The sequence below is a fragment of the Rana temporaria genome, chromosome 8 (genome assembly GCF_905171775.1).
Source record: "Rana temporaria chromosome 8, aRanTem1.1, whole genome shotgun sequence".
In the NCBI taxonomy this organism is placed as follows: domain Eukaryota; kingdom Metazoa; phylum Chordata; class Amphibia; order Anura; family Ranidae; genus Rana; species Rana temporaria.
In genome coordinates, this window is record NC_053496.1 from 185,791,609 (window position 1) to 185,810,232 (window position 18,624).

General features: G+C 45.8%; 1 protein-coding gene and 1 pseudogene across 1 annotated transcript; one reads left to right on the forward strand and one right to left on the reverse strand.

Annotated features, from left to right (window-relative positions):
- The first annotated feature begins 563 nt into the window (after window positions 1–563).
- LOC120912536 lies at window positions 564–775 on the forward strand (annotated as a pseudogene).
- Window positions 776–11,647: 10,872 nt separating this feature from the next.
- On the reverse strand, window positions 11,648–14,171 carry LOC120909638 (zinc finger protein 691-like). The gene is made up of 4 exons (XM_040321401.1): window positions 14,035–14,171; window positions 13,829–13,960; window positions 13,559–13,718; window positions 11,648–13,048 (listed from the first exon to the last, which is right to left on the reverse strand). The coding sequence occupies exons 1-4, from the start codon at window positions 14,152–14,154 to the stop codon at window positions 12,396–12,398; spliced, it is 1,065 nt and encodes a 354-aa protein (XP_040177335.1). The 5' UTR covers window positions 14,155–14,171; the 3' UTR covers window positions 11,648–12,395.
- Window positions 14,172–18,624: the final 4,453 nt, after the last annotated feature.

An 18,624-nucleotide genomic window follows, 5' to 3' on the forward strand; every position in this document is an offset into this window, starting at 1 on the left:
TTTAAAAAAAAAATTTTTCGATCGCTTTTATTCCTATTGCAAAAAGACCTCACATCTCTCCTCCAGGCTGGAAAGAATGAGATCGTGTAAAAAAATTCACAGGTCTCATTCTTACTAGCCGCAATTGCAGTTTGTTTACTTACGGGTACCCGGGCGTGACGTCATCACATCGCACCCGAGCCTCCGATGGTCATAGAGATGACAGGTCACCAATGTATGTATTAAAAAAATTGGCCCTTTAATAAAAAAATAAAATATATATATATATATATATATATTTTTACCATCTGGGGCCCTGGGGGCCTCCGAGCCCCTTACAGGTGTACTTACTGTACCCCCTGACTGTATATCCTTATAGATGGGTCATCTCCACTCCCACCAAGGGGGAGAGAAATATATTACTGCTTGGGATGAATGAATGGATTTTGGTTGAATATTTAAATGTTGCTAAATGCTGTAATTTGCCGTTTAGAAATTATGTTTAGGCAAAAGTTGTTAAAATTACTTATCTACTGTGATAAAAACTTTCCCAGGTTGCTTTGCAATCCATGTAATACCTTCCCAAGCCTTCTCTGCCTTTTGGCGAAGATCAAGTGTAGTATCTGTTCTTATCAGTTGCCAAGTGGTAACTGTGCTAATCGTCGCTGATCCACAGTGGTGGTGGTGGTTATGCAAATCCACTTGGCGTAATGGTAACCTGAATGGTTAGTATCAGGGAGGACCAAAACTAGGGTGACCACATTTCCAAACTACCATTCAGGGACACCCTCCCTTCCCAAAAATCAGCTTGTGGTGTATCGAATCACAGCACAGTGATTGGACACAAGAGGCGGAATTTATGATTTCTCCAATCACAAGCATGGGGCGGGATTGTGCTCCTCCAGGCATTCCCGGCCAGGACAAGTACTGTCAGTGAGTGAAGCAGTGATGTGGCGGCCTTTTTTGGGGGCATCAGATTTCCCCCGGGGGGTGGCTGTGCCAGTTTCATTCCGGGACACTGTATTGTCCTGGAATGAATGTGCCTGGGACAGACCTGCAAAATGCGGGACTGTCCCGGGCAATCCGGGACACGTGGTCACCCTAACCAAAACCGCACTGCTCAACGTAACTGAGGGATGTTATTAGGCCTCCTTTAGAGAAAACCGGAAGGTAAGCCTCCTGATGGGGATGCAGAACCACTAGGTTTGGCCAAAGAGTCGGGTCCCTGGCCTTTTGGCATAGATTGGTGTACTTCCTGTTCCTGTCAGTTTTTTTGGAAATAACACTTGCTCCCCTTTCCCACCGGGGGGGGGCGGGGGTGGTTAGTATTTCCTGAATGTAATTAGGCAGGAGCAATGGGAGCGGTGGTGGAGCCTTAGGGTTGGGAGGCTATCCCTATGCTCTCAGAGCTTCAGGCCTTAGGGCTGCACCGGCCTGACGTCAAGTCAGGATAACGCAACCACCGACCGACTGTCATTCTGCTATAGGGCGGGAAGTGGTTAAACTGGCTGGCTCCTTGTCATCCTCAGTCTCTGTTTGGTCAGTGATGTCTACAGCCTCACACTGATCACAGCAGCTTGGTCTCAGGTGTTCCTTATCCATGCTAACTTCAACATAAGTGTGCTGCTTATTTTAATAAAGTGTTTTTGGTTTGATACTGACCTCGGTGCCCTGCTTCTTCTACATTGAGGTGATCCTTCCCAGATCTTCTGCGGGAGCTGCAGAGGTTCCAGTCTCAGCCCCTTCGCCTGTTCAGCCATTCATCCAGTTGCCTCATCCATTCCTCTACCCTGTTGATGGTCTCCAGATACGAATGAAAGTTCCAATGGACTTTGCACTTCTCCTAGGTGCACCCTATGTACTGTGTACTTGTACACTCTTTGGAGTGAAGATAAAATGCACAAATGCAAGATGCAAATAATTGGGGTTGTATATCTTTAATATTTTCAGGGAACAATTGTTTCTAAGCCCTTGTAGGCAGATTTTCTATATACTATATTTGTGTAATGGAACGGGAAAACGTTTTTGTGTCAAGTTCTGGCATCAGGAGTGAAGACGATGTTGTTGGAAGAATATAGTTTTGTGTCGGGTTGGGAAATTTGGTCTGAGCCTGTTGTTACAGAACACATTTTTTTGAATTCAGGGTGCTAAATACATCTCATGGGTTGGTGTGGGATGTTTGTTGGCTGGAAAGATGGGTCTTATGTAAAAAAAACATCACTCAGCATAAGAATATGGCTTCTTCCCCATGTGAATCCTCTGAACTCTGTAAATACGGGGACTTCTGTGAAAAATATTCCCCACACTAAGGGCGGGTTCAAGTCTTCTTGCGTGTGTGCAATCTCTGATGTTTGTAAAGACTGGACGTCTGTGAAAAACATTTCCCACACTCAGAACAGGAATACGGCTTCTCACCCGTGTGAAGCCTTTGATGTATAAGAAGTTCTGATTTCCATCTGCAATATTTCCCGCACTCAGGACAGGACCACTGCGTATCCCCCATGTGGCTTTTTAGATGGTTGTTAAGATGGGACTTCACTGCATAACATTTCCCGCACTCAGAACAGGAAAACGGCTTCTCCTTAGTGTGGGTTTTCAGATGTCGGAAAAATGTCGATTTCACAGGAAAACACTTGCCACACTCAGGACAGGAATGTGGTCTCTCCGCTGTGTGTGATTTTTGATGTTCGACCAGTTTTTCTAGTTGTGGATAACATTTCCCACACTCAGAGCAGAAAAACAGCATCCCCTCCAAGTGAGTTCTAAGATGGTCGTCAAGAAGGGACTTCTCCGCAAAACATTTCCCGCACTCAAAGCAGGAATACAGCTTCTCACCGGCATGATCTCTATGCTGACTTAATTCGGAGCTAAAACTTTCCCCACGTTCAGCACAGGAAAATTCCTCCTCCCCCTGAATCCCAGCCCCACCCCTCACAGTACGAGGTTCCTCAGAGTCTGAGGGATTCCATGGTCTATCCACACTGTGAAGTCCTCCATCCATAGTGAAGCTCATTGTCTTTTCTCCTCCACAATCTCCTGTGATGTCCTCATCTTCCATTTTACAACCTGGAGATAAAGTGAGACGATCCTTTGAGGATTTCTCCATGGCGTGTCCTGGAAAAATAGAAAAACATCATCAATAGATGAGAGGGTTAGTTCTTCTCCATCAAGATCCCATCTGGATCAGGTAGATATGAGTGAGGAGATGTTCTCTGTGGAAGTCCCAACCAGCTGGGACTCTTCCCCCCATCAAAGAACCTTTGGTCCTCCTCCCAGATCAATTCTACATTTACACAGCCTTGTCAGAAGAGTAGGAACCAATGGGGACTGGGAGGGGCGTGCTCTTTACAAAACTAGGAGTGACAAAGTCTTGTACACACATACAAGTTTCCCGGCGGACTTTTTACCGCTGGGAAAACCGAAAACCCACTCTGTAACTTTTTTCCCCTACACACGACCTGTTTTTTCCGACAGGAAAACTGCCATGAAAGCTTTGCTCGGGAATCCTGGCCGTGTGTATATGCTCCATTGCAGCGTTTCCCATAGGAAAACTGCCAGTTCAAAAAACGCCGGGAATCTCGGCAGGAAAAAAAGAGAGCTGGATGTCTTTTTTTTTACAGGCAGTTTTCCTGTCAGGAAAACTGCGATGGAGCATACACACAGCCGGGATTCCCGAACAAAAGCTCTCATGGCAGTTTTCCCAACGGGAAAACCGGTCGTGTGTACGAGGCTTGACACACAACCTAATACTGCCAGCTGAACCCCAGGACGGGTATCAGTACAGGGAGGGGACCATTATAAACCTATTATTGGCTGATATCACTCAGCTCCCACCCTACTCTGGACCAATCAGTGAGCAGTAACAGAGCAGAGATAAGAGAAGAATATATTATGGGTCACCTGTGCTGATCTCTGTAGGAGTGTCCTCCTCTATGAATGTCCTCGTCATTCCAGCCTCCTCCGTATATTGCTGATCATCCCTCACATACGTCTCTTCTAATTCACTTCCAACTTTCACGTTTATAATACCTTCATCCGAAACCAGCAGAATGACAGAAGATAACATCTGCAACATAGAAGTATTTATGATGTGAGATCACATAGAAAATCACTTTATGTTCCCGACCCTCAACTCCACCTACCTGATGATGGTGGGGGATGGTGTGACCTTCCTGTGTGGAATCCCGGGAATACAGAGGACGGGGACATCTCTCTGGTGGGTTCCTGGTATTAGGTGGCTCCATTATGACATCCTTTTGTCCTTCTGAAAACTCCTCCATCACTCCATACTCCTCATCCCTAGCTGTAAACTCTTCTTTAACATCAATATTATCATCCCCGAGGTTTCCACTCTGAATATATAATAAAACATTCATTGTAACAAACATGTTTGTGTATAAATCATAACCACCAATAATTGTTCCTCATCTACCTGATGATGGTGGGGGATGGTGTGACCTTCCTGTGTGGAATCCCGGGAATACAGAGGACAGGGACATCTCTCTGGTGGGGTTCTCTTACTTGATGGCTCCATCATGATGTCCTTGTAGAATTCCTTGTGTCCTTCAGAAAGCTGCTTCATCCCCCCATACTCCTCATCCTCCTCTGTTATCTCTTCTTTAACCTCAACTTTAGGATCTCTCAGGTTTCCACTCTGAATATAGAATAAAAATGACATCAATGGTAACAATGCAGATAATGTACAGATCCTAATGATACTATCAGTGATTGTTCCTCATCTACCTGATGATGGTGGGGGATGGTGTGACCCTCCTGTGTGGAATCCCGGGAATACAGAGGACGTGGACATCTCTCTGGTGGGTTCCCATTACTGGATCCATCTGTAGGAAACACACACACTGACTGAATACATTGTTTCTATGTGTTTATCAGATGATGGGGGATCTAGGTGGAGCCTCCGTACTGCTCTCTCCTTTACAATAAAGTCTCCTCTTACCCGGTGATGTGAGGGGCGGCTGATTCTCCATCATGACGTCCTTGTAGAGATCCTTGTGTCCTTCTAAATACTCCCACTCCTCCATGGAGAAATAGACAGTGACATCCTGACACCTTATAGGAACCTGACACACACAATGATAGTCACCATCCAGACACACCCCTTGTCTGTTACTGGATAATGTCCCAGAATCCTCCTCACCTCTCCTGTCAGCAGCTCCATCATCTTCTTGGTGACTTCTAGAATCTTCTCCATGTTGTGTCTCTCAGGTTTTAGGGAGTCACATGGAGGCACTGTGATGGTCATATGATCACCTGACTTCACAAGAGGAAATCTCTGTATTGGAGAACCAATAGGAATATCATGTTAGAATCCCAGAATCCTCCTCACCTCTCCGGTCAGGTCTGTGTTTTATTAATAGAGATAAGAGTGATGTCATGTGACCTCCCAGAATCCTCACCACCTCTCCGGTCAGGTCTGTGTTTTATTAATAGAGATAAGAGTGGTGTCATGTGACCTCCCAGAATCCTCCTCACCTCTCCGGTCAGGTCTGTATTATTAATAGAGATAAGAGTGATGTCTTGTGACCTCCCAGAATCCTCCTCACCTCTCCGGTCAGGTCTGTGTTTTTTTAATAGAGATAAGAGTGATGTCATGTGACCTCCCAGAATCCTCCTCACCTCTCCGGTCAGGTCTGTGTTTTATTAATAGAGATAAGAGTGATGTCATGTGACCTCCCAGAATCCTCCTCACCTCTCCGGTCAGGTCTGTGTTTTATTAATAGAGATAAGAGTGATGTCATGTGACCTCCCAGAATCCTCCTCACCTCTCCGGTCAGGTCTGTGTTTTATTAATAGAGATAAGAGTGATGTCATGTGACCTCCCAGAATCCTCCTCACCTCTCCAGTCAGGTCTGTGTTTTATTAATAGAGATAAGAGTGATGTCATGTGACCTCCCAGAATCCCCCTCACCTGTCCGGTCAGCAGGTAGATGATCTCCAGGGTGAGGTTTAGTATCCTGTCAGTCATGTGACTCCGGTCCTTCTCCATCATCATTGGTCATGTGATCTATATAGGTTACCTGTAGTAGAATAATTGATAAGAGCAGAATTATCTGGAGTGTATTGGTTGTACAATATTAGGATGGGGATATAAGGGGTTAATAGTCGTGCTGCCAGCAGTGAAAATTTGTACATGTAGAGGTCTATACATCAGACTAAATAGAAGGACAATTGAGGAGAGGAGGACATTGGTATTTGTTTATAAAAGAGCTGCATGCTTCACTCCACAACTCCTCGTGTTGTCATTAGCTATATACAAAAAAGGGGGGGGGCAGGGATTGTGGTGACATCATTGTGCTGCACAGCTCCGTGCCTGTGGGATCCGCAGACTCAATGTCTGCTAGTGTCCCGCGATTGTGTCACAGAGAGGCAGAACCGGGGGGATGCCTGTGTAAACAAGCATCTCCCTGTTCTGCCTAGTGACGGGACAACGATCGTCTGCTCCCTCTCATCGGGAGCAATGTCGTGTCACAGGTAGCCCATCCCCCACACAGTTAGAATCACTCCATAGGACACACTTAACCCCTTACTCACCCTCTAGTGGTTAACCCCCTCCCTGCCAGTGTCATTAACACAGTAATCAGTGCTGATCGCCACCATTACTAGTAAAAGAAAATACCATAAAACTACCACCTATTTTGTAGACGCTTTAACTTTTGCGCAAACCAATCAATAAACGCTTATTGCGATTTTTTTTTTACCAAAAATATGTAGAAGAATACGTCTCGGCTTAAACTGAGGAATTTTTTTTATATATATATATTTTTGGGGGATATTTACTATAGCAAAAAGTTAAAAATATTGAATATTTTTGTTTATAGCGCAAAAAATTAAAACCGCAGAGGTGATCAAATACCACCAATAGAAAGCTCTATTTGTGGGAAAAAAAGGACGTCAATTTTGTTTGGGAGCCAAGTCGCACGACCGCGCAATTGTCAGTTAAAGCGACCCAGTGCCGAATCGTAAAAAGTGGCCTGGTCATGGGGCAGCCAAATCCTCCGGGGCTGAAGTGGTTAAGTAGGGAAATCTTATGACCCTGAAGGGGTTAATCTAGGTTTCCACATGATGACATACCTCCCAACTTTTTGAGATGGGAATGAAGGACAACTAAAATCATGTAAGCATAGGGACACACACCCCTGCCACGCCCTCTTAAAGGAGAATGAGACAAAAAAAAGGATAAAGTAATCCCACAAACACTTTTGTATACCACTATTATTCCTTTATTTTGGATTTTGACATTTTTTTTTTTTTAAAGTGTATTTTGTGCGTGTGCTCGAGAGAGGAGCCGGACTGCAGGAGTTGGGAGTAGGCAGGCCTCCCCCAGAGGCAATCTGCCACCTTTCTCCGTGCCCCGGGTGGCAATGGCGGGTGTGTGAGGGGGTCCTCCCACACAGCCCGCCCTACCTGCTCCGCTTTGAAGCCCAACGGGGCAGAGGGACTCCCTACAAGGGAGTGAGAGGATCTAGCCCGCTCAACCAGCCCCGTTAGTCCTTCGCCTCTCTTTTTAGAGACCGCGTGGTCCAAGTGCGTGCATGTTAACCCAATTTCGAGTGCGTGTAGGTGTGGTGGTTTTTGTGTGAGGGGGGTGGGCTTACTAAGCGCAGGCTTACCTCGCATAGCACACCCACCGGGAGCCGGGCTGAGACCACCAAACTCAATTCACATGTAGCCGAGACCGGGATCCGAACCTCTAGCTGCAGAGGTGAATGGCTTGTCAGCGCAGTGCCAATCGCGTTGAGCCACCGCAGCTCCCACGGATTTTGACATTTACAAATGCAGCCATTCTGAAATTGGATGAAAGGTTTAGCATTGGGAAGCAATTTTTGACTAAAAGGTGCATTTTCTATACAGCTATATAGATCGGGACAAATGAGGGACAGAGGGACATTACTCGAAATCAGGGACATTCCCTCGAAATCCGAGACAGCTGGGAGCTGTGTAATGGTCATATTATCACCTGACTTCAGAAGAGGAAATCTCTGTATTGAGGAACCAATAGAAATATATGTGTATGTATCATCATCTGCTGGAGATAAAAGACGTCACAGTGACTATGGAGGAAGAGGACGGACATGACGGGGTTACTGGGTGTAAATAGAAGATAAGATCTTATTACCTCCTCTGCTACCACTGCTAACAATGTCTCCTCACTACTTCCTCCCGACCTCAGCTCTCACCCGGAACTTCCTATTTTATAGTTGACATCACTTCCTGTCTGGACCTGACATCACTTCCTGTCTGAGTAGAAGTGAGAAGATCACCATCTTGTGGAGCTCAGAGGAACTGCAGCCCAGAGAAACGTCTCGTAGTGTGAACACGGCCTTGTGCTGTGTGTGTATGTACTGTATATCCTTATAGATGGGTCATCTCCACTCCCACCAAGGGGGAGAGAAATATATTACTGCTTGGGATGAAGAAATGGATTTTGGTTGAAATTATTTTATTTTTGCGAAGACTCATTTTGCTAAATGCTGTAATTTGTAACGTTTAGGGTAAAGTTGCTTGAAATGAACTATCTACCTTGATAATAAATTTCCCAGGTTGCTTTGCAATCCATGTCATACCCTCCCAAGCCACTTTTTGTATTGATCAGTGATGTCCCCCTTCCCTTTATAAACTGGGCAACCTCTAGACACTCAGGTGGGTGTACTGAGTAGGGATGAGCCGAACACCCCCCCGCGTTCGGTTCGCACCAGAACCTTCGAACGGACCGAATGTTCGCGCGAACATTTAGAACACCATTGACGTCAATGGGACTCGAACTTTCGAATTAAAAAGTGCTAATTTTAAAGCCCCATATGCAAGTTATTGTCGGAAAACCTCTTTGAGAACCCGGGTCTTGCCCCAGGGAACATGTATCAATGGAAAAAAGTTTTAAATGCAGCATCATTAAAAACACTGCTCCAGAAAAAACAACCATTTTTTTAAAAACAAATTCCATTGATACATGTTCCCTGGGGCAAGACCCGGGTTCTCAAAGATGTTTTCACAGGCATACTATAGACACCCAGCAGGTACAATATTTAAAGGAATTTTATTTAAGCATCATTTTGGGACCATTGTCATTTTCACAGCAAAAAATGCATTTAAATTGCATTGTTTATTGTGAAAATGACAGTTGCAGTTTGGGAGTTAACCACAGGGGGCGCTGTAGGAGTTAGGGTTCACCTAGTGTGTGATTACAACTGTAGGGGGGTGTGGCTGTAGGTCTGACGTCATCGATTGTGTCTCCCCTATAAAAGGGATCACTCGATCGATGCAGCCGCCACAGTGAAGCACGGGGAAGCCGTGTTTACATATGGCTCTCCCCGTTCTTCAGCTCCGGGGAGCGATCGCGAGGGGGTGGCTAGAAACAAATAGCCGCGCCGTCGTCCTGGATCGCTCCCATGGAAGAACCGACCGCTGCATGTACCAGGGGGGGAGGTCCCGATCGGACCCCCGATCCACGGAAAGGCAGGGACGTACATGTACGCCCATCTGCCTGTACGTGCCATTCTGTGGACGTATATGTACATGCGGCTGTCGTTAGGTGGTTAAAAAAAAATTTGGGTGGACCTCCGCTTCAAGAAAAAGGAACATTGATTACCCCTAGATGTTAACCCCTATTCAGCAGGGGTGTATCTACCGCGTGGTAAACAAGATGTTTGCCTTGGGTGGCATTTTTTTCAGGGTGACAGCGCCGTCCCCAGGCAGAAGGTACACTACGAGCAGCGGCATCACTACGGGGGTTTTGGACTGCACTGGGGTGACACACGCCATAGGGGGGACAACAGGGGCAGCTGCAGACTGACTGTGAAAGGAGACCAAAGCGGAAGCAGAAGGCAGCGGTGGTTGCAGCCTCCGATCCAAGAAGTAGCTCACCTCTCTACACATAACTGGTAAAAAGTAGCTGACGGGCTGCAGGAAGGTAAGAGTCCAGTGCAGTTTTTTTGGGGGGGATGGGAGAACCTCCTGGTGTAGAATAGGAGATAGGTGAGCCCCCTCTCTTTCCCCCACCTAATACCCCCAACTCTGTCACTCAACCTCCTTTTCTCTCCCCACCTCTCACTCTGAACCCCCCTTTCTCTCTCCCCACCTCTTACACCGCCCTCTCTTTCTCTCCCATCACCCTCTCTCTCTCCCTACCTCTTTCCGCCTCACTCTCAAACCGCCCTCTCTCTCCCCCACTTCTTTCCCCCTTGCTCTCACTGCCCTCTCTTCCCCCTTGCTCTCACCCCCACCTCTTTCCCCCTCGCTCTCACTCTCAACCCCCCCTTTCTCTCTCCCCACTTCTTACCCTCCACTCTCTCTCCCCACCTTGTATTTACCACCATCTCTCTCCCCCACCTCTTTTTGCCCTCGCTCTCACCCCCCACCTTTCCCCCTCGCTCTCACCACCCTCTCTCTCTCTTACCCCCCTTTTTTTTACCCCTGCTTTCTAATAAGAGCTATGAATAAGCAATTTTGAAAGTGTGAAATGCGCCAGCTCCTGTATTCCGTTGTTTGCATTTTTTGGATTACTACCTCTTTTTAATAAAGGCATTGATTTTGAATGCGGCTGTCCAGAATTTTCTCCTCACCCAATTGCCTATGCTTAGCGTGCACCTGCTATTCTGAGGAGAGTTCATCCCTCTTCCCTATGCACGCCCCCTGTCACGACATCCGCCAGGCATTTTGACAGCTGTCATCCTCGTGTGCAGCCTAGAACTCCGCCGCTAATATCCCATACTTTGAGTTGGCTGGCTCCCTGTCAACCTCGGTCTCTGTTTGCTCAGTGATGCCTACAGCCTCACACTGGTCACAGCTGCTTGGTCTCAGGTGTTCCCTATCCATGCTAACTTCAATGTAAGTATGTCGCTTATTTTAATAAAGTGTTTTTTATTTGATATTGACCTCAGCACCCTGCTGTTCGCTTTCTTCTACATTGAGGTGATCCTTCCCAGATCTTCTGCGGGAGCTGCAGAGGTTCCAGTCCCGGCCCCTTCTCCTGTTCAGCCATTCATCCGGTTGCCTCATCGGGGGGCCTGGAGGGCGAGCTGGGGGCGGTTGTTGGAGGCCTTGAATGGCACCCCTCCTCCGGCGTGGACCCTGAGTAGGGTCGCCCCTGGAACCGCCTAGGGTGGTTCTCCACCCGTGGCAATACCAGAGCCCGAACCGCGCTGTGCTTAGATAACTAAGGAGGGTAGGTGAGCCATTCACCCTACTCTCAAGAATAACCTTCTTATGCTTTACTTGTTTTGGCCACCTTCGGATATTTCTTCGTGTTTTCTTTGTTGTTTTGTTGTAATGGAAAAATGTACGTCACTGTTACTAGGGAGTATTGCTAAACTTTAAGATGTGACTGAACCCAATAAAATAAGTTTTACAAAAAAATAAACATAGATAACTCATTATTATCTTTGATTCCAGATTCTATAAAGAGTTTTAAGAAGGATATTTTCCATTACATGACAACGGCAGCTAGAACAATAATAGCTCGCAAATAGCCCAAATATAATAGATTGGATATGTGAAATGAACGAAATACAATATATGTAAAAAAACTGATTAGAGAAGAAGGATATATAAATAGTCAAATCCCAGTAATATGGAAAACATGGGATGAATTTTGGAATCAAGATTCTGTATATCGAATAACTAGTTAAGAGATGATACAAGATGCAAATAATTGGGGTTGTATATCTTTAATAACATGAATATTTTCAGGGAATAAACGTTTCTAAGCCCTTGTAGGCAGATTCTCTATATACTGTATTTGTGTAATAAAAACAATGGAACGGTAAAACAGTTTTGTGTCAAGTTCTGGCATCGGGAGTATAGACGATGTTGTTGGAAGAACATATTTTTGTGTCGTGTTGGGAAATTTAACAGGTCTGGAAGGTGGGCCCAAAAACCAAACTTTCTCTGGTGGGCCCCCCGTGTCCCGGTCTGAGCCTGTTACAGAACATATTTTTCTAATTTGATGTGCTAAATACATCTTGAGGGTTTCTGTGGGATGTTTGTTGGCTGGAAACCCATCATTCAGCGTAAGAATATGGCTTCTCCCCCATGTGAATCCTCTGACACCTGTAAAGACGGGACTTCTGTGAGAACACTTCTAGCACTCTGGGCAGGAATAGGTCTTCTGCTCGTGTAAATCTTCTGATGTCTGCAAAGATGGGGTTTCTGTGAGAATAATTTTTTGCACTTTGGGAGCAGGAAAAAGTTCTTCCACCCGTGTAAATTCTCTGACGTCTGTAAAACCAAGACTTCTTTCAGAACATTTCCCATACTTTGTGAAAGAGTAGGTCTTCCACCTATGTGAACCCTCTGATGTCTGTAAATACGGGACTTCTGTGAAAAATATTCCCCACGCTAAGGGCAAGTTCAAGTCTTCTTGCTTGTGTAAATGATCTGATGTCTGTTTAAACTGGACTTCACTGAAAAACATTTACCACAGGAACAGGACAGGAATACGGCTTCTCCCCCGTGTGGGTTTTTAGATGTCGGGCAAGTGCTGATTTCACCGGAAAAAGCTGCCCGCACTTAGAGCAAGAATACTGCAACCTGTCAAAGTGAGTTCTATAATGGTTGTAACAATGGGACCTCTCTGCATAACATTTTCCGCACTCAGGACAGGAATACTTCACCCCCGTGTGGGATTTTAGATGTCGGATAAGTGTTGAATTCCGTGGATAACATTTCCCACACTCAGGACAGGAATACGGCCTCTCCATCGTGTGAGATCTCTGATGTCTGACCAGTTGTGATGTACATTGAAAATATTTCCCACACTCAGAGCAGTAATACAGCTTCTCACCGACATGATTTCTATGCTGACTTAATTCAGAGCTAAAACTTTCCTCACGTTCAGCACAGGGAAATTTCTCCTCCCCCTGAATCCCGGACCCACCCCTCACAGTACGAGGTTGCTCAGAGTCAGAGGGATTCCATGGTCTATCCACACTGTGAAGTCCTCCATCCATAGTGGAGAGCATTATGTTTTCTCCTGCCCAGTCTCTTGTGATGTCCCCATTTTGTATTTTCCACAAAAAGGGAGGATCCTTTGAGGGTTTCTCCATGGCGTGTCCTGGAAAAATATAAAAACATCATCAATAGATATGAGAGGGTTAGTTCACGTCCATCAAGATTCCATCTGGATCAGGTAGATATGAGTGAGGAGATGTTCTCTGTGGAGGTCCCAACCAGATGGGACTCTTCCCCCCATCAAAGAACCTTTGGTCCTCCTCCCAGATCACTTCTACATTTACACAGCCTTGTCAGAAGAGCAGGAACCAATGGGGATTGGGAGGGGCATGCTCTTTACACAACCACAAGCCTAGGCACCAGGTCATGTGATCTCTGATAAACAAGAGGGTCAAAGATCAGACTTGAAGACCCTTTACCATAGAACAAGTGACCACAGGCCTAGGCTTCTGGTGATATGCAGCACTGGAGGGAGCTTCCAGCAGTATTTTCCTCCTGCAAAGATAAGTGTTTCTCCCTACTTTTCATCCTAACAAGACTGTTAATATAGTTTTATGTTAACACTTCGCTCTACGTCTGCTCATAGAAGAGGGACCAACCTATTACAGCTCACCTGTGCTGATCTCTGTAGGAGTGTCCTCCTCTTTGAATGTCCTCGTCATTCCAGCCTCCTCCATAGACTGCTGATCATCCTTCAAGTACATCCCTTCTACGTCACTTCCAACTTTTATAATACCTTCATCCGAAACCAGTAGAAAGACAGAAGATAACATCTGTAACATAGAAGTATTTATAGAAAATATCATCTTGAAGAGTCCACACATCATCTCCACATGTCAGAGTGTTCAATCACTTTATGTTCCCGACCCTCAACTCCACCTACCTGATGATGGTGAGGGATGGTGAAATCCTTGCGTCTTTCAGAAAACTCCTTCATCATCCTACACTGTTCATCCTTCTCTTTATACTCTTCTTTAACATCAATATTATCATCCCCTAGGTTTCCACTCTGAATCTATAATAAAACACTCATTGTAACAAAGTTGCTTGTGAATAAATCATAATTACCAACAATTGTCAAGCATCTACCTGATCTGATTTTGCATAGTTGTGATCTTCCTGTATGGAATTCCCGGAATACAGAGGGCGAGGACATCTCTCTGGTGGTTCCATTGTTACTTCCATGTGTCCTTCTGAAAATTCCTTCATCACTCCATACTCCTCATCCCTCTCTGTAAACTCTTCTTTAACATCAATATTATCATCCCCGAGGTTTCCACTCTGAATATAGAATAAAACATTCATTGTAATAAACATGCTGTGTATAAATCATAACTACCAATAATTGTTCCTCATCTACCTGATGATGCTGGGGGATGGTGTGACCTTCCTGTGTGGAATCCCGGGAATACAGAGGACGGGGACATCTCTCTGGTGGGTTTCTGTTATTTGATGGCTCCATCGTGATGTTCTTGTAGAGGTCCTTGTGTCCTTCCGAAAGCTCCTTCATCACACCATACTCCTCATCCTCCTCCTTAACCTTAACTTTAGGATCTCTCAGGTCTCCACTCTGAATATAGAATAAAAATGACATCAATGGTAACAATGCAGATAATGTACAGATCCTAATGATACTATCAGTGATTGTTCCTCATCTACCTGATGACGGTGGGGGATGGTGTGACCCTCCTGTGTGGAATCCCGGGAATACAGAGGACGGGGACATCTCTCTGGTGGGTTCCCATTACTGGATCCATCTGTAGGAAACACACACACTGACTGAATACATTGTTTCTAAGTGTTTATCAGATGATGGGGGATCTAGGTGGAGCCTCCGTACTGCTCTCTCCTTTACAATAAAGTCTCCTCTTACCCGGTGATGTGAGGGGCGGCTGATTGTCCATCATGACGTCCTTGTAGAGATCCTTGTGTCCTTCTAAATACTCCTACAAAGGAAAATATACAGTGACACTACTTAGGAACCTCATACTTATCATGATACAGTCACCATCCAGACACATCCTTGTCTGTTACTGGATAACGTCCCAGAATTCCCGGCACCGCTCACCTCTCCTGTCAGCAGCTCCATCATCTTCTTGGTGACTTCTAGAATCTTCTCCATGTTGTGTCTCTCGGGTTTTAGGGAGTCACATGGAGGCACTGTGATGGTCATATGATCACCTGACTTCACAAGAGGAAATCTCTGTATTGGAGAACCAATAGGAATATCATGTTAGAATCCCAGAATCCTCCTCACCTCTCCGGTCAGGTCTGTGTTATATTAATAGAGATAAGAGTGATGTCATGTGACCTCCCAGAATCCTCCTCCCCTCTACGGTCAGGTCTGTGTTTTATTAATAGAGATTATAGTGATGTCATGTGACCTCCCAGAATCCTCCTCACCTCTCCGGTCAGGTCTGTGTTTTATTAATAGAGATAAGAGTGACGTCATGTGACCTCCCAGAATCCTCCTCACCTCTCCAGTCAGGTCTGTGTTTTATTAATAGAGATTATAGTGATGTCATGTGACCTCCCAGAATCCTCCTCACCTCTCCAGTCAGCAGGTAGATGATCTCCAGGGTGAGGTTTAGTACCTTCTCGGTTATGTGACTCCAGTCCTCCTCCATCTTCATTGGTCGTGTGATCTATATCCCTGTAGAACAATTATTGATAAGAGGGAATTATCTGGATTGTGTTGGTTGTACAATATTAGGATGGGGATATAAGGCCATATTTAGGCAGCAATGTCACTGCTATCCTCAATCCTTTGCTTAAGTGGTGGGAATTCCGGGTGACGTTAATACTTCCTAGCGACACAATGGGTGCAAACATCCACAGCTTCCTTAGCAACCAGTGACAGTGACAGAGGGAAGCTTTTATATATAGAAGCAAAAAAAACACCACTTCTATATGATGCTCGTCTCCCGCTGAACCCCCCGGGCCGAATAGGCAGCAGTTCAGTCATTACTCCAAAGCCCAGAACAGCCTAGGTTTGCATAAGGTATTCCTGCTAAGCATGGACATTTCCTGGAGGCGTGGAGAGAAGACCGATTATCTTCTCCATTCTTTCTGGTCCTGCCATTTACTGCAGCCATATTGGATAGAGGTTCACTGTATAACCCCAAAATTAACCGACTATGAGTTACTGAAGGGCCCTGCGCTTTTCCTTCTGCCTCAACACCGATTTTCCAGTAAGGCTTACAGGCGCTCCATTGCTGCTGACTGCGACAAAGGGGTGCCTCTTTTTGAAAGCAGACACGGGCACCGTCGATAGCCGTCTGGTTGAAAAAGGTTGCTGAGAAAGCCACGGAGAAGCGCTTTTGAGAACAACTTCTCAAAAAAATGGTTCTACTGGCACAAATTTGTCTACTCTACTACTAAGAATTTAAGGCCTTGCTGAGTTAAAGCCCCCAACTTGGTGGTCGTACCGGTGGGCCTCCTGGTCCTTAAAGTGGAGATCCACAAATTTTTGTGTTTATTAAAAGTCCGACTTGCGCCGTTCTATCTTAGCTTGCAATTTTTTGGATGGCCGCTAGGTGGCGCTTCCATTGCGGCCGGCGTAGATTATGTAAATGAGCTTGTACGCCGATTCCCGAACGTACGCCAGCCCGCCGCAGTCGAATTACATTGTTTCCGTAAGGCCTTAGGCGGCCTAAAGTTATTCCACCTATGAAGTGGAATAACAATGTTAAAGTATGGCCGCCGTTCCCGCCGCGAGGTTCGAATTTTTTACGTCGTTTGCGTAAGTCGTCCGCGAAACAGGAGTTACGTCGTTTATGTCCACGTCGAAATCAATAGGCCCGTACGGCGTACTTAGCCGCAATGCGCACTGGGAAATGTAGGCACCCGGCACATGCGCAGTAGTAAAAAACGTCAAGTCAAGCCTAATTTCCATACAACACGCCCCCCTCCAACCAATTTGAATTAGGCGCCCTTAAGCCCGCTCGTTTGAGGCTACGCCGCCGTAGATTAGCAGGTAAGTAGATTGAAAATCACTACTAGCCTAGCTAATTTACAGCGGTGTAGCCTAAACAGGCTAGGCTACGCCGCCCTAAAGTTAATCCTATGTACCTGAATCTACCTATTTGAGTTCTTTATGATAATGTACTATTTTTGCCATGCATTTAAATTGCTTCCTGTAGCTACTATGTGGTGCCTTAAAATAAAAGTATTGGGAAAAAAAAGCAGAGACTGTTAAGGTGAGAAGGTGACACATCTCCAAAATGAAGGAAATGTTCCGGCCCCATAAGTGGGGAAATGTTCTGACCCTGAAGGGATTAATCCAGGTTTCCACACTATATATGTGTGTATCATCATCTGCTGGAGATAAAAGACGTCACAGTGACCATGGAGGAAGAGAACGGACATGACGGAGGGGGGGATTACTGCGTGTAAATAGAAAATAAGATCTTATTACCTCCACTTCCAGCAATGCCCCCTCACTCACTACTTCCTCCTGACTCACCTCTCACCCGGAACTTCCTATTTATTTCTGTCATCACTTCCTGTCTGCATCTGACATCACTTCCTGTTTTCCATAGAGACTTCCTGTCTGGGCAGAAGTCAGATTACCACCTTGTAGAGCTCAGGGGAGCTGCAGCCCAAAGAAACATCTCATAGTGTGAATACGGCCCTGTGCTGTGTGTTTGTATGTACTGTATACTATATTACCAAAAGTATTGGGACACCTGCCTTTACACACACATGAACTTTAATGGCATCATCATCTTATGCCCTGTACACAGGATCGGTTCATCCGATGAAAAAGGACTGATGGATTTTTTCATCAGATATCTGATGAAGCTGACTTTCATCAGTCGTACCTACACACCAGAACGCGTGTCAGAACGCGGTGACGTAAAACACAAGGACGTGCTGACCACATTTCCAAACTACCATTCAGGGACACCCTCTCTTGCCAAAAATCAGCTTGTGCTGTAACGAATCACAGCACAGTGATTGGATGCAGGAGGCGGGATTTATGATTTCTCCAATCACAAGCAGGGGGCGGGATTGTGCTCCTCCAGGCATTCTCGGCCAGGACAAGTACTGTCAGTGAGTAAAGCGGTGATGTGGCGGCCTTTTTTGGGGGGAACCGGATTTGCCCGGGGGTGGCTGTGTCAGTTTCATTACGGGACACTGTATTGTCCTGGAATGAATGTTCCCGCAACAGACCTGCAAAATCCGGGACTGTCCCGGGCAATCCAGGACACGTGGTCACCCTAGTGCTGAGAAAAATTAAGTTTACTGCTTCCAAGCATGCGTCGACTTGATTCTGAGCATGCGTGGATTTTTAACCGATGGACGTGCCCACAGACGATCGTTTTTTTAACCATCGGATAATTTTAAAACAAGTTCTTAGTTTTTTAACCGATGGATAAAAAAACGATGGGGCCCACACACGATCAGCTCGTCTGATAAAAACGGTCCATCAGACCGTTTTCATTAGACAAACCGATCGTGTGTACGCGGCATTAGTCTGTAGGGTTCAATATTGAGTTGGCCCAACCTTTGCAGCTTCAACTCTTCTGGGAAGGCCGTCCACAAGGTTTAGGAGTGTGTCTGCTTCATGGTACTCAAGGCTAAATACTGATCTGACTGACCAGACTGGAGAAAAGCCAGAACTTGTCCCACTGAGGCCTTCCTGGTCAAGCACCATAGTTATTATGCTTTGCCAGT